The sequence below is a fragment of the Camelus bactrianus genome, chromosome 35 (assembly GCF_048773025.1).
Source record: "Camelus bactrianus isolate YW-2024 breed Bactrian camel chromosome 35, ASM4877302v1, whole genome shotgun sequence".
In the NCBI taxonomy this organism is placed as follows: Eukaryota; Metazoa; Chordata; class Mammalia; order Artiodactyla; family Camelidae; genus Camelus; species Camelus bactrianus.
In genome coordinates, this window is record NC_133573.1 from 15,293,141 (window position 1) to 15,307,949 (window position 14,809).

The 14,809-nt window shown below is 41.3% G+C and overlaps 1 protein-coding gene across 1 annotated transcript in view; it reads right to left on the bottom strand.

The window, feature by feature from the left end:
* ITGA8 (integrin subunit alpha 8) overlaps positions 1-9,777 on the bottom strand; it is a 172,365-nt gene extending 162,588 nt beyond the window's left edge. Inside the window, exons 1-2 of the mRNA XM_074358333.1 lie at positions 9,280-9,777; positions 8,456-8,589 (exon numbers count right to left, since the gene is read on the bottom strand). Coding sequence (XP_074214434.1) covers positions 8,456-8,589; positions 9,280-9,485 — 340 coding nt within the window. The 5' untranslated portion in view covers positions 9,486-9,777. The remainder of the gene's footprint in view (positions 1-8,455; positions 8,590-9,279) is intronic.
* Between the last annotated feature and the right edge of the window lie 5,032 nt (positions 9,778-14,809).

Genomic DNA, 14,809 nt, shown 5'->3' on the forward strand with positions numbered 1-14,809 from the left:
TAGATTTCTTTATCTTTAGTTCATGAATTCTCAGTGCCTTTTCTAGGAAAATAGGCATTGCGAGTCTCACAGAAGATCTGATGGTTAATTTTATGTGTCAACCTGACTGGATCATGGGGTCCCCAGTTATCTGACTAAGCATTATTTCTGGATGTGTCTGTGAGGGTGTTTCTGGATGCAGTCAGTCATTAAATTGGCAGATTCAGTAAGGCAGTTTGTCCCCACAGATAGCTCTCTTATTCTGAAATAAGAGTCTCTAGAATTTGTCATGTCAGACCTCTGGGCCTACGATTCTATTGGTGCAGGAGCAATCTAGAATGAAAACAGGTGATACTCTGCATTGTCTTACTTTTCCACATAGAACTATCACTAAAAACATCCTTAATGATCAGTATTTTAAAACATAAGCACCTATACATAAATAAGTACATTTCTAACCTACTTTACCATCAATACCCAAGACAAAAAAGGAAGCAACTAAGAATGCCTTCAGCCAATACAGAACCTAAACTGTGGTCTTCTGTTGTTAATCTTCAGTGAACTCAAATAATTTCATTTAGAAATGGTTGCATCTGTAGTTTTATCATTATTTTTCTTGATCATAAATAAATGCTTGTTTGTGGTTTTTAAAATAAATAATAAATGTATTGGAAAAAGAAGAAGAAAATAGTTTTAATTGTATGTCTCAAAGACACCCTATCATTACCTATTCCCCTTTGTACTCTCCTACAAGTTGCAAATATAATTTTGAATTTTGTTTTTCACTTAACATTAAAACAAAAGAAATTCCCCATATTAATACAGATTCTTAGCAGGCTTCATTTTTTATGGGTATATAAGACTTTTGTGTGATTAAGACCATAATTTACATGAATCCATAGTTAAAGGATTTTCAAAAAAAATTTTTTAGTGTTACACCTCTTTTCTTCTAAAAAAGGATTTGCAGCAACATTAGAATTAATTTCAGGAACATATTTTGCATTGGAATTGCAGGAAGAGAGGAGTCAGAAAAGTTCCAGAAAAATCACTACTGGAAGATAAGATGTTCTGGGTGCTAAGAGAGAGGCACCAGGACGTGGGCTGCTACACCTAGGGTGAGACGCTGTGTGTAATGTGGGCTGCGTAGGGTTCTTGTGTAAACCTATTCCTTCTCTCTCACCTCTGAATGTCCTGTAAATCAGAGCAGAACCATACAGAGGCTTTTGCAGTATCATATTCAAATCTGTGTCCATATGTCAAACATCAGAGCTTAATAATAAAACTGACCTAAAATAGTAAGTCAATGTCCTGCAGTGCAGTTATACTAATTTTGATCACTCTACTAATGCATTTGAAGTGAGATTTCCTTTGTTTAATGACCACCAATGAGAGGTCTCATGCTTGAATTTCAGTAAGGATATGAGATTTATCCAAGTATGATGCTTTGTTGCAAAGATTTATTCTGATTTAACATGTTTCCACTCACAGTTTTCTTGCCAAACACATCCTGAACATAGTATCCTTTATTTAAAGAATGATATAGAAGGTCCTACGTGACAAGCTGACATATTGTTTGCCCCCTTTGGGGGGCAGTAAGGCAACCTACTTTGCTTTTCAGGGATAATATGTGTCCTTATGCTTCTAGCTACTATTATGTTAGACCTTCGTGTAGTTTAAGGGTTTCATCCCCCATATTCATAGCAATGGCCATACCATCAGCTTGGATCTTCATATCGGATATGTAACTCTCTAGCACTGTCCATAACGTTTTTTTCTTTCTCATTTTGTATTGTTTTGTTTTATTTTCACTCTTGGTGATGTACAGTTCAGTGAATTTTAATAAATACATACAGTTATGGATCCACCATCACAATCAAGATGCAGAAAGTTCCATTACCTCCCCAAAATCCCCTGATCCTCCCCTTTGGAGACAACCCCTCTTTCCTACTCCTAATGCCTGGCAACCATGTTTGTAAAGCCTTCTTTTTGTAATCTATGCTTTACTTTTACTAAAGAAATTAAAAGGGTAAATTTCACCAGTGTCTGTGAATCTAGAAGAATTTCTCTACTTGGCAGACCTTTGGGGTAATACACTAAATCTCAAAAAAGCCAGGGGCTGGCTTTTCTGCAGGGCTGGATTTGAGCTCCATTCCTTCTCAGCTGGTCTGACAGCTGCCTGGCTGAAGTCCATAACAGAACGACACCGGTATATCAGGTAGACTGTTTAAAGTATAAGTTGCTTATTGGTGAATCGTGATTTGCTTATCTACCTTAAGCCTCCATATAACACAACACAGAATTAAAATTACTTTTAATCTATTTTAGCATTTCATTGTCTAGGTATACCTTGCTTGATGCACTAATTTTATGAAGATGTATTTAAACTCAATTTTGAAAATTAAGTACTTTTTAAGTGAGCACTTTTAATAAGATCGGTTACTAGTCTTTTATCTCTCTTCCTCAAAAATTCATGTTCGTGTATCTGGATGGTGTCAGTCAGGGCACAGCTGAGCTGAGCTTGTCAAGAGATATTGGCAACTCTCCGTCAACACATCTCATAGATACAGGACTCTACATGCAACAGGTAGAGCTTGAATGTGCACATCTTAACCAGTGGCTTACATGTCACAGAGCTTTTTTTCTTGCTTTCAGAACAATTTCAAGACAACTTCCTACATTTCTCCCAGAATGCTACAGCTGCTGCATGGACCATTCCTGCCAAAAGCCTGAAAGCCTGTTCCATCACACACACTTCCAGCTTCTTGAAAGAATTTTGCAGATTAAGCAACAGGCGCCTAACGCTCATTCTACTAGCCATAGAGGAGATCTGTTTCCCATTTCTAGAGGGAGTTTCAAGGACTTCCTCTTTCTAATTGCTTCCTCCATTGCTATGCACTGTAGAGACTGCTGCCTCCTCCCTCTTCATATCAGGACTTGATGATAGCTGATTTTTGTCACATGAAAGTCTGAGCCAGTTGGGAGAAGCTGAGGGATGTTGGTTAAATTTTCAAGCCAGTTTATCAGCCATGGGAGCCATCATTGCTTCTAGAATAATTAAGCCTTCCAGCTTAATTGCCCTTGATGACTCAGTGGGATTCGTACTTCACAGAGTAAGCTTTCTGCCCTAATCTATGTGTGTATGTGTATATAATATGTATATTTTTTGAGTAGCAAAACGTCCTAACTCTGGCATTATTTTGTTTTTAATTGAAGAATAGTCAGTTACAATGTGTCAATTTCTGGTGTACAGCATAATGTCCCAGTCATGCACATATATACACATATTCATTTTCATATTCTTTTTCATTAAAGCTTATTACAAGGTATTGAATATAGTTCCCTGTGCTATACAGAAGAAATTTGTTTTTATCTATTTTTACATATAGTGGTTATCATTTGGCATTATTCATTCTTAAAGGGAGTAGGTTATCTTTGGGCTGCCTTCCGCCTTTTTTTTTCCACATTCAGTTGAACTTACTAGAATCCAGATTTCTGCTGTCTCTGAGTTCTGTCACATTGGTGTTATTTCCTCTGTCATTTACTGGGGTAGCTCTGACCTACATTTGTCTTTGCTTTGTTCCTGAACAAAAACTGATTTCTTTCAGAGGAAGTTAGAAAAGCAAGACTTATGCGGCCAATATGTTCCCCAACCCTCATATGAGAAAAAGGGCACACCCAATACTATCAAAAAACAACCCTGTACCAGTCACAGCACCAGATGCTTTAAGCTGCTCCTTATTGTGGGCTCACAGGATACAAAATAAAACAGACTCTCCTCCCCAAACCCCCTCCACCCCCGCAACAAAGGCTTCCGGTCTCCAAGCTAAAACACAATTCCAACAAAAATCTTACCATTCTAGAGCTTTGAAATATCCTAACCAAATTGTCTTCCATCTTTAGGTGTGTGTGTGTGTGTGTGTGTGTGTGTGTGTGTGTGTGTGTGTTTAAACATAAAGATGCTAAATTAAGGCCAGACAAATTCTGTTAGTCTTTCCAAATCTCAGTGGTACCCCCTACCTCTTCCTGTTCACTCTTTAAGTGGGTCCGTAACTGGGAGGGTTCCCAGCTGTATCGCCCCTCCAGTATGACCAGTGCTATGGTGATTATCATCATTAATTAGCATATGCCATTATCTTTCTCCTCAAAATGTTTCATTTGACCGTTTAAAACAATCAAATATTTGTGCACTATACTCTTGTTACTACTGTTGCAATGGGCCTTCCTAGCATTCCAAAGATGGAGTGTCTGCTTCATTCTATTTCATTCATTGCCCTTTCAGCAGGAGAGCTGTAATCCAGGAGTTTTTATGTAACTACACATGGGTTTGGAAAAGGTAGGAAAAAGAAAAAACAAACCTTGGAGTAAATTCAGAAAGGAGAGGCATGAATTTGGCAGATGAGATGCTTTACATTTAAGACACAGGGCATAGTTTAGAGGTAAAAGTGAAAGAAATCAATTTGGCAATGGGGAAATTTTATTCTAGTGAAGTAAGAGGGAAAGACAGAAGGGAGATGAGAGAAGAGCATTTTTGGAACCAGTTGATTTTGCACAGAGCAGGAAAATTATCTACTCTTTGCACCTCCCCCACCACCATATGCTTCCCGAAAGTTTCTTTTTTTCCGTACTTGAAAGGACCACAGATTTTAATAGTAGTCACGCATTTGAAAGGCTAGGCAATTCCCAGCTTCCTCTGTTTTTGCATTTACGATCAGAAATATTTTTTTTTAATCCAGGTTATAGGATAAAGCAAAAATAAAATAACTATTTAATGAAAAAAATTCAAACTCAAAGACAGTTTTTTTTTTAAAGGCAGTTGACCTTAAACTAAGGTTCAAGATCACAACCAGATTCAGGGACTAAATTATAGGCCAGTCTCCTCCAATATCTGAGTTGAGAGAGTTTAGTAGGTTACCACAGCAAACATTAATTTGTAGACACCCCGGGGGCCTGAACAAGTTGAAACAACGTCATTAAAAGGTCAAATTTACTTAGAATGCCTTGAATTCAGATGTAATAGTAAAAGCAGACAGAGTGGAAGGGATAGCCACGATTCTCTACACAAAGGAATATTTGCAATGTGATATGTATTTATGCCTGGCACATCACTCTCTGTCATGTGCATGTCAATTTGTGGGTGTCCAGCACTCAGAGCCACTACTTTGTCAAGCAGAGAAATTTTCTTTCTCTTTGTGGGAAAACTGTATGTCACTGCCAATGGGCAGAGAGTAAGACAGGAGGCAGCTGATGAGGACACCAGAGGGCACACATGGGGAACTGTGGCAAATCAGGGGCATATGGAATTCATCACTCTCACAGAGGCAAAAGCTGCTTCTACCACCTCTACCTAAACTGCTTTCCCCTTTCAGATCTTCTCTGGAGGATCATTTTAATTGGAATTCATGAAGGTAGCATTGGGGTGGAGGTTTGGAGAAGGAGGAAGGCGAGCAGTGTCTCAGTTCTGTAGGATCTTACCCTGAATTTGCAGTCTGTTAGGACCAGCCCTGCATCTACTGTTTACCATTGTGTGGTCTTGGATATATCTTTTGTTTTTAACAACTTTGATGTCCATTTTCTTATTCACAAAATGAGTTTTACATAGTTGTTTTGTTTTATGGATTAGAAATAATGTATATAAGTGACTGGTACATAGTAGGTGATGAATAAATGCAACACATCTGGTAGCATTGACTGCAACAGCCAGAGTCAGAATGCCTCTGTTTCTGCCTTTCATCTTGAGTTCCAATATCACATTCTGCCCACAGAACCAACAGTCAAACTGGAAATAGCTCTCCAGGCTCCTGCTGTTTCCCTCCCTCCCTTTCACAGCTTCACAGCAAATGGCATTCACCAACAGCTCCATCGTCGCAGGGTGCACACATAAAGGTATTGATAGAAATGATGTGCCTGGTGCTGGCACCCACTCAGTAGCAAACACCTGAGCCATGATCCTCTGATTCCTATTCCCCCATCCATTCTCAGGCCATTCCCAGTAGTAGCCAGGGTTCCTGGGCCCACAGTACCCCCTGATGGCTAACATGGGAAACTTCTTTTTCTCAGTCATTTTTATCCTCTCTCTGCAACTCCCCCAGGTTTTCACAGGTCACTGCTTTGTTCATTCCAGCATAGACTATTCGTTTTTCACAAATGTCATTTGGTCTCTTCTGCCTTGCTTTTTTTTTTTTTCCATTTCTTGCTCAATTCTTTCAGAAATATCCATCACCACCCCTCCTCCTTTCTTTCCCTCACTTTGTTCCATTAATGAATCCTCAAATTATGGTGATTATTGTTGCAAGTATAAAAATAGGATGAGTGCATCTCTCAAGGAAAAAAAAAAATCAAAATAAGACATGGTGTAGAACCAGCAGCACTAATCTCTAAAGCCCTCTGAGATATCCAGGTGCCTTCCTGAGAACCTGCCCAGAAGATGCCATCTACCTCGTGCTCTGTCTCCAAGAAACACTGATCTTTTCTCAACACTCTTATTATTTTCCTATTTATTTAATTGTCAGAATTGTACTAGTTTGTCCCTTACTGTTTCATTGAAAATATAATTTAGCTACAGTAAGGGTTACGTGCATTCCTGTGGGTTATTCTGGAAACCAAAGCACAATCTTTTAGCATTTGTTCTCTGTGGGAAACTGAATTCAACACTTCAAACAGTTGCTTTAGAATGAACTTTTGGAAAATGTTACCTATTATAATTTAACATTGGAAATTGTTGGCTGGGAGTGGTCAGTTTTTTAAAACTCCTATTAATGTCTGTATTCTGTGGTTTTCACATAGGTGCTGAACTGTGCCATCCACTGGGACTAGTACTTAGGTATTCAGGTGTGACTTATCTAGACAGACACTGATTTTTCCTGTTTTAAAGGAAAAATATACTAACCAGATCCTGATTTGATATTTTGATATACTATGGGAATATTCTAGAATGTTACTAAATTCATGATCATGACAATAGATTGATTTTGGGTAAAAATACATCAAACATGTCTCACAATGTAAATGCTAACTTCTCTTAACTTAAATTCAAATAATGCCAATAAGTTACGTTTTTATTTATCAACGTTTACATTTAAAATACTTTGTAAAATACAAGTGATTTTGACATGGGTTAATAAAATGCCATTAATTTTATGCTTAATTTTTCTGATTTAGGAAATTTATTCTCAAGCAGGAAGCCAGTAATTAGAAGCATCTAAAGTTCTGATTAAACAACTAATTGAAAGACTTCTTTCACAAATTAACATCAAGTGGTTTAAATTTTCTAGTTTCTAATAGTTAAGCTTTAAAATAAAATCTTTTAAAATTGGTATGAAATAAGTGAACTATTAAAATGGTAAATGAGCTATTGTGACCATATATAGACACATATGAAAACATAATCTTAAAATGCTTTTATAAAATATTTCCTGATTTGGTCATAATTCAAGGTAATGCTTGCATAGGATTTTTTCCCTTTGAAATGATTTGCATATTCATAGAACTGAAATTATTTTTTTCTTTTAAAATAAAAAATGTAAATCGGTTAAAGTAACAGGTAAATACCACCCATACAGTTTCATCAGAATTCTTTGAAAATTGATGTTCTACATAAATTCTAAATCTATACTAATGTAACAATAATGAAGAATGATGCCATAAAATAGTTGTGTGGCACAAAAAGCATTTTAATTGACTGTTCATCAAAGAACATTATTTGAATTGACATAGTCACATTTTTCCAAAAAGAGGTATTTGCTTTCCAATAATGTATACCTTTTGAATTCATAAAGTTTTGGAGGTACAAATTAAAACATTCAGTGTTAATGTTTTTGAAAGCATTAAGTTTAAATTATTTTCTCAAGACCCAAGGAGAAAACACCAGAGGAAACATAACCAGCCTGAATTGTTTAAAATGTATTTTCCCTTTAATTAAATAAGAAACATCTGTCTAGGGATTTTCGAAATGAATGTAATCCATCCACACTCTGCCTGTACTAGTTTGCATCCAATGTCCAGTATTTTGAAAGAGAATTCTTTCTTTCTGTAAAGAATTAAACAGCAACATGGAGTGATGTCTGGGTCTGTAGCAGCTGACTCTTGCCTCCAGAGTTTGGGCACTGTAAATGCTAAGGATCTTTATCCCAGACTCGTCCTTGGGAAGCAACCAAATTCTCTCCAAGGTTAAGGTGTAACATCTGTATTTCTCCAAAGCATCCACTCACCCTGAAAATGCTTATCTCTGGAGAGTAAGGAAAAAGAAGTTCCTAGGATGCATCCAAATACCCAAGCTCAAAATATTGTCCCTTCCCTGGGGTTCAGGCAACATTTTCCCTCCCTGCCGCTCAGGCTTTAAAAAGCTGATTTCTCTAAGGACCTGCACAGACCCATCAGACAGACCAAACGAGTACAAAGAACATGGGGAGTTGACTCCGGGATGGCTCTGGCTCTTTGAAACCGGGACCCACCATTGAGAATGACAAACATCACTTACTGGTGCTGTCAAACGGTATCTGCCTGCACTGCGCAGACCCCTGGGCGGGCCAAGGGCAGTGGTAGACGGCTCCCCCTTCCACAATGTCTGGCTGGCTGGTGTTGGCTTTGGGCGCCCCCACCAAGACGCTCGCTCTGCGAAAGGATTGGAGAAAATTACTCCTTGGGAATCAGAAACGTGAGCGCAGGCGATGCAGTTTCTGGAGCAGCCTACCCACGAAGACTAGGGTCAGGGTCCAGGGTAGGAATGTACTCATGATGGAGACCAATTGTCAAACTTGATTTCCTCTCGGAAACCCACGGGCGTCTGAAACCTGGTTTGGAAGACGGTGCGAATAGTCCTAATTCTTCCCTAGGTGGAGCTATGTATACAGCGAGTTGAGAAAAGAGTTAAAAAAAAAAAAATAGCAAAGGACAGAGCCCAGCTGCTTGTAGCAGACAGCACTTGCGCCCAGACACTTAATTGTTCCAGGCTATGTATAAACAGACCATGTTGTGGTCGTAGTTTTAACTGGCTTGAATCTGTTCGGTCCCGTGTTCCCCTTTGTATGATGCTCGAGTCTTTGTCCCAGGAACTTCCCGGGACTTTCAGATTCTAGGCAAGTGACACGTCCCTAGTTCAGAGTTCACAAGGCACATCTAGCATGGAAGGGGAGAGAAGGGGCTAGTGGTGTGAAGCCAGACGGGACCCCAATTGGGCAAACAGGACGGGCTCTCAGGAATCGCCTTCCATCAGGCTGCGGGGACAAGCGCGGGTCCCCCCGGCAGAGGGGCAGGGACCCAGGCTGTGGCGGGGTTCATCGACGCGCGAGCAGGGCCACTTACGTGCGAGCGGCAGGTATGTGGAAGTCCACCGCGTAGCCGAAGTAGCTGCCCTCGGGGCCACTGTACACCGTGAGCTTATCCACATCCAAGTTGAACGCCTGGGAGGCTGGGGACCAGAGCATCCCCAGTGCGGCCGAGAAGCAACAGAAGGGCGCGAGCCGCGGCGCCCAGCTGCCCCGGGGGCCGCGGTGGGTCCGGGCAGACATTGCCCTCCGCCCGGGCGATGCTCCCTGGGCAGCGAGAGCAGAGGACCCGCGCCGGGAAATCGCAGGCGTGGCGGCTGGAGGTTCCCGATGCCCACGTCCCGGGTCAGTGCGAGCGGCTTGTCTGCGGTGACAGCCCCAGGCGCTCCGCCGCGCGTCCCTAGAGGCGTCCCTGGCAGCCTGATCCCGCAGTTCGGGGACTGGCGCAGGGGATCCCAGCCCACCTCTGGCAACGGGCGGGGACCCGGCGCGCTCCCGGCGCCACCTAGCGGCGGGTCCGCGCGCCGCGGGCCGAAGCCCGTGACTCCCTGGCAGCCCTCGCCCCTGCTAGCGGCCGGCGCCAGGCGCCTGTTTTGGCCGCCTGACTTTCTATTGCAGTTGCATCTCAAGAACGATCTGAGCCTCACACGTGCCAATTCAAGCTTTTGGTTTTGGAAGCAAGCTCCCCCACCGCATGGGGCGAGGGTTTGTTTCAGTTTCTCCAAGTGGAAGAATGTGACAGCGCGTACGTACCCTACCACGAGAGACGAGGCCAGACAAACAAAATGCGTGATCTTTGCATCACCTCTGCAGCCTGAAGAGCCCTCAGGGTAGATGCGTTTGTTCGTCCGTGACTGAGAATTAAAGTTTAAATCCAAAGATCCGCTAGCCCCCCACCTCCACTCCACCTCCCTGCAGAGGTAACTAATAAACAAAGCAATCCTAGAGAATTTATTTCGGTCCTTCTCAAAGGCACGCGGGGCCTGTTAAATGACTCGGTCCTAAATCTCCGTGACCCAGTGTAATTGTGCCAAAGGCTGGCAAAATTGGGAATGTTGGGATTTACAACGTGCCCTCAGCAGGGGTAGAAGGTGTAGGTTGGAATCTCCATGAGTTCAAACTGCAGTCCCACCCCACGGGTGTTATTGCTCTCTTTCTGTGTTTTCTGCTCTGGGGAAGGAGTGAAGGATATGAAGAGGGACAAAGCAGAAGAGAAACGTGGTGTAAGCCCTTACATAACACGATCTTCCAGGGAAACAGGACTAACGGGAAAAGAGAGCAATTAAGCATTACACGGGGTCGGGGGGGGGGGGGGGAGCGTCGCACTGGGGTTAAATAGGAATGAAGTGTAGACGCAGGAGAGGTGAGTAGGTTCTACAGTATTTTAAAGAGAATTGTTGGCAGATTTGTTAGTAGATTTAAGCAGAAATTTGAGTAGGAGGCTTGGCTTTGGATATTGTGGGCAGAGTAATTGAGGGAAAATATTAAAGACACAAAGGCTGGGATGAAATTGTTGTGCAAAGGATTAGAATAAAATGTGGGTTAGGGAGCAGTGGGAGATGGGGATGCACTTCCTGAGAAAGAGGACCTTGAATAACAGGAACATTTATTGAGGCAAAGGGAGATAGTTCTGCCCCAAGGGCATGACATTCCCACAGGGATTCCAAGTTTAGTGGAGAATGTATGTGTGTTGTGGGGAGGTGGTCAGTTGTTAGAAGGAAGAGCAAGCAAAGTAGCTGTTGTCCAAATGCACTGGGTGATGAGGACCTAGACATGATTAACCAAAGGAAGGGAAGGGAAGGCCACAATGCTAACTAGTAGGAAAAAGGCCAGAAGATTGATGCAGAATGAAAGTGAAGGAGGGCCCAAGGTGAATCTGCAGGTATCAGCTTCACTGAGGAGAATCCCAGATGGCTGCAGTGGAGGAAGGAGAGCAGAATGGGAGGTAGATGCTGGACTGTTGAATCTGTTGCTAGTGTGGGATCCGCAGAGAAGCTGGGAACATAAACTACGATCCAGAGCGGTGGTCTAGTCTAGGTGATGTGGATGTGGGAGTCCACCCACAGAAAAATCTCTGCTCCCACTGTAAAGCTGGATTTTCTCATCTCTCTTTAGATCAGAACCCAGTTGTAGAGTGACTTAAATTTTGTTTTTATCTTTGCTAATCCCTGTAAAAATGCTAAAAATCAATAAGCTATCAGAAGATTACCTAGAAAATCATCACATCTGAATCATTTCCTAACTGACAGTCCTTTCCAAGACAACGACTTAAGAGTAGATGGCAGAAAAAAGGCCTTTCCCAGGACTATCCTAACTGGACAGTCCTTTCCGAGACACTTAGGACATTTGTGTTGGATACAAAGTCTGCTACTCTGGTCAGGTTACTTATGTTAATAAAAGTGATGTTCCCTAGAGTGAATTTCAATGAGTAACTTACATGCAACATACACATGGGCTTATTCCAAGCTGAGGAAAACATTGAGTCTGCGGAATAACCTCAACTCCATCATTTCCTGACACTGACATGCTGAAATGTGGAAATTCATCATATTTCAAGCAAGTCTTAGGTTGAAATGGAACACCTAAATAGGTGGAAAGTAATCATATAATCCTAGATGTGCACTCAGCCCGCTGAGTGACTTACTGGGCAGAACTCGCTAAATATTATAAAATGCTTTCGTTTGTGCAAAGCGCCATGTCACCAGTGTATCCCCTTTTGTTACTCCCTTGCTTTGCAGTATTTCTGGCATGTTCTCTGTCCTTTAATTCAAGATAGGATGGGTAGGGAAAGAAAATTCTAATAATTACCACATAATTGGATACATAAATACTTGTTCCTTTCTTCTAAAAGACACTTGTTCTTGATTTACACAACGAGCCTGTATTCTTAATTACGTCACTTTCTACTTTACAGATGAGGGCATTAAGGTTCAGAGAGGCACAATCATATACAAGTTTACAGAGCAAGTAAATGGTGTGATTTGAACCCAGGATCGCTAGATGCCAAAACCAGTTTCTCATGCTGTTAGGGCTATAAGAACATTTTTCTAAGTTATGATAAAAATGAGAAGTCACCTTTATTAAGTCATGAGCTCTTCTGGGCTGACCCTTTGGGCACGTCTGTGAGTAGTGATTGAGAGGTGGCATAAAGCAACTGTGTACTTTTCTAAGTGGTCTCGGAAAAAGATGTGGTGGCACCTTGGTATTCAAAGAGTGGAAAGAAAGCAAACTAACTCAAAGCTCTTTGACCTCCCTAAGAAATCAAAAGCTGGGGAAAGTAGTAAATCTTGCAAGAAGCCAGAAAAAAAAAAAAAAAAGGCTGTAATAATTACAGGGATAGAATAGGCCTGAATCTTGCATATTTCACTATTTTGACACATGGGAACCATGCCAATCAGTAAGATCTAGGGTACCTTCAGAGAAACACATGGACAGTGACAGGTTTTGTGCTGAATGAGAAGTTTGACATTTTAAAGATCTACTAGCAAGGATTTATTTGTCAGAAAAGCAAGTCTGGGAACTGTTTATTTTGCATGTGAGTACATGTGTATATTTAATACTGAGAAAGGTATACATAGTTGTTTCCCTAAAAAGAAAAGAAAAGAACCCAGAGGTCAAAGATGGAACAGATTTGGCCCAAACTTTCCAAAAATAAATAAGTAAAAGAGTACCACAGGAGAAAAAATGCTCTCTGGGTTGTAGCCATGTACAAAGTACTTAAAAATAGAGATGCTGTAACATTTAACCATTAGTGCATATTTTCTAACAGAAGACCAAATACATTTGTAACTTAGTAACCAAGTATTATTCCCGACTATGTTTAAATCTATTTCTTTGTTTGATGAAAAGTGATCCCGCCTTCAAATCAAGGGGTAAGAGAGTCCCAGCCTGATCATTTCATTTGTACAACCACACTTTCACTGTGCTAATTAATCTATTTACAAAATGAGGCAGTGTGAAAACAATGTGTCCTTGAAGATGCCATCAGCTTTAAAAATGAATGCACCAAAAATGGAAGGTAATTTTTCAATCTCTTCTTGTATCTGGGGTAATTAAGGTGATCTCAGCTTTTTTGTTTGTTCTGTTTTGTTTTGTTTTTCCCAACTGGACTCAGTACTTCTGCAATATTAGAAACCATTGATTAGTAAAAACTGGTCCATTGCACTCACTTTGGGCAAACAACTTTTAAGTCTGTCAAGTATCTCTGCAAATGTTAAGCTTATGTCTGCAAATTTTCTATTCTGGTCCCTCAAGGGTGAATCTCATTATAGTAAAATCTCTTTTCTCTCTCTCTCTCTCTTTTTGATAATTTTGTGTGTAATTCTCTTTTATGATTTCCCTTCATGATTTTATTAGCCACTTTTAAGTTCAAAGTGCTGCAGCCCTGGCCCCTGTGCTGGCAGATGTTCAAGCACAGCCAACAGTTGCTTTGGCTGAAGGAAAATTCCCACTGGTCAAAACCAGACTCTGACTTGATCTCTTTTTAGCATGAGCCTTTTAAATACAACTGTGCTTTAAGCAAAAATAAAAATAAATAAAACAGTTCTTTCTCTAAAAAAGGAAGGTAACTGTTGCAAATGTTGCTCTCTCAAAGCCTTGACATTTGGAGATAAATCTTCCTGAGAGTCAAAAACCCCAGGCAGCTGAGCTTATAGGCAGGACCTTGATCTACAGATGTCATGTAGGGCACGTTCATTCCAGAATCTTGAAAAACCTATACATGTCTGATGGGTTAGCCATAGTGATGAAAGCAAACTTCTGGGGGCAAAAACTCAGATCTTACTTGTAGATTTGGAGTCCAGCTGGAGAGTCCAATTCCCCAAGAGATTATGCTTCAGTCCAACACAAAAGGAGGCTGTGCGAATATATTTGAAGGGCTTTATTATTTATTATATTATATATTTTATGTTATCACTTATTATTGAATTTCAATGAGGTGTTAGGGTTTAGGGCAGCACCACCCTGGTCCTTGGGAAAGAGAGTCACTTAAAACGAGGAGTGAGGCATTCTCCTCACCTGTGCACATCAGGTATCTTCATTCATTCAGGCAGCCATACAAAGTATCATTGACTGGGAGGCCTATAAACAACAGAAATTTATTTCTCATAGTTCTGGAGGCTGGAAGTTCGACATCAAGGTGCCAGAATGGTTGGATTCTCGAGAGAGCCCTCTCCAGGATGCAGACTGCCAACTTCTCGTATTCTCACATGGCAACATGATTACATGGCAGAAATGGGGTGAGAGAGTCCTCTGGGGTTCCTTTTATAAGGCACTAATTCCCTCATGGGGGTCCTACCAGGCCTTGAAAGCAAAGGCTTCTGTTAACACAGTGCCACGGGTGCCTCCGCAGACCCAGGACAAGGGCAGCAGCAATAGCTGTGGGTTCCAGGGGGAGACAGCAGCCACAGACAGCTGAAGCAGCTAGACACCTCTCCATTCAGCTCTTGGAGGAGGCTGAAGGACTCAGGTGAGATACCTAAGGTCTCTGACAAATAGATGGGAGAGTCTTTGAGGAGTCCTCCAATTATGGGAGGAGGTGAGGGCTGCAGCATCTGCTTGGTGATATG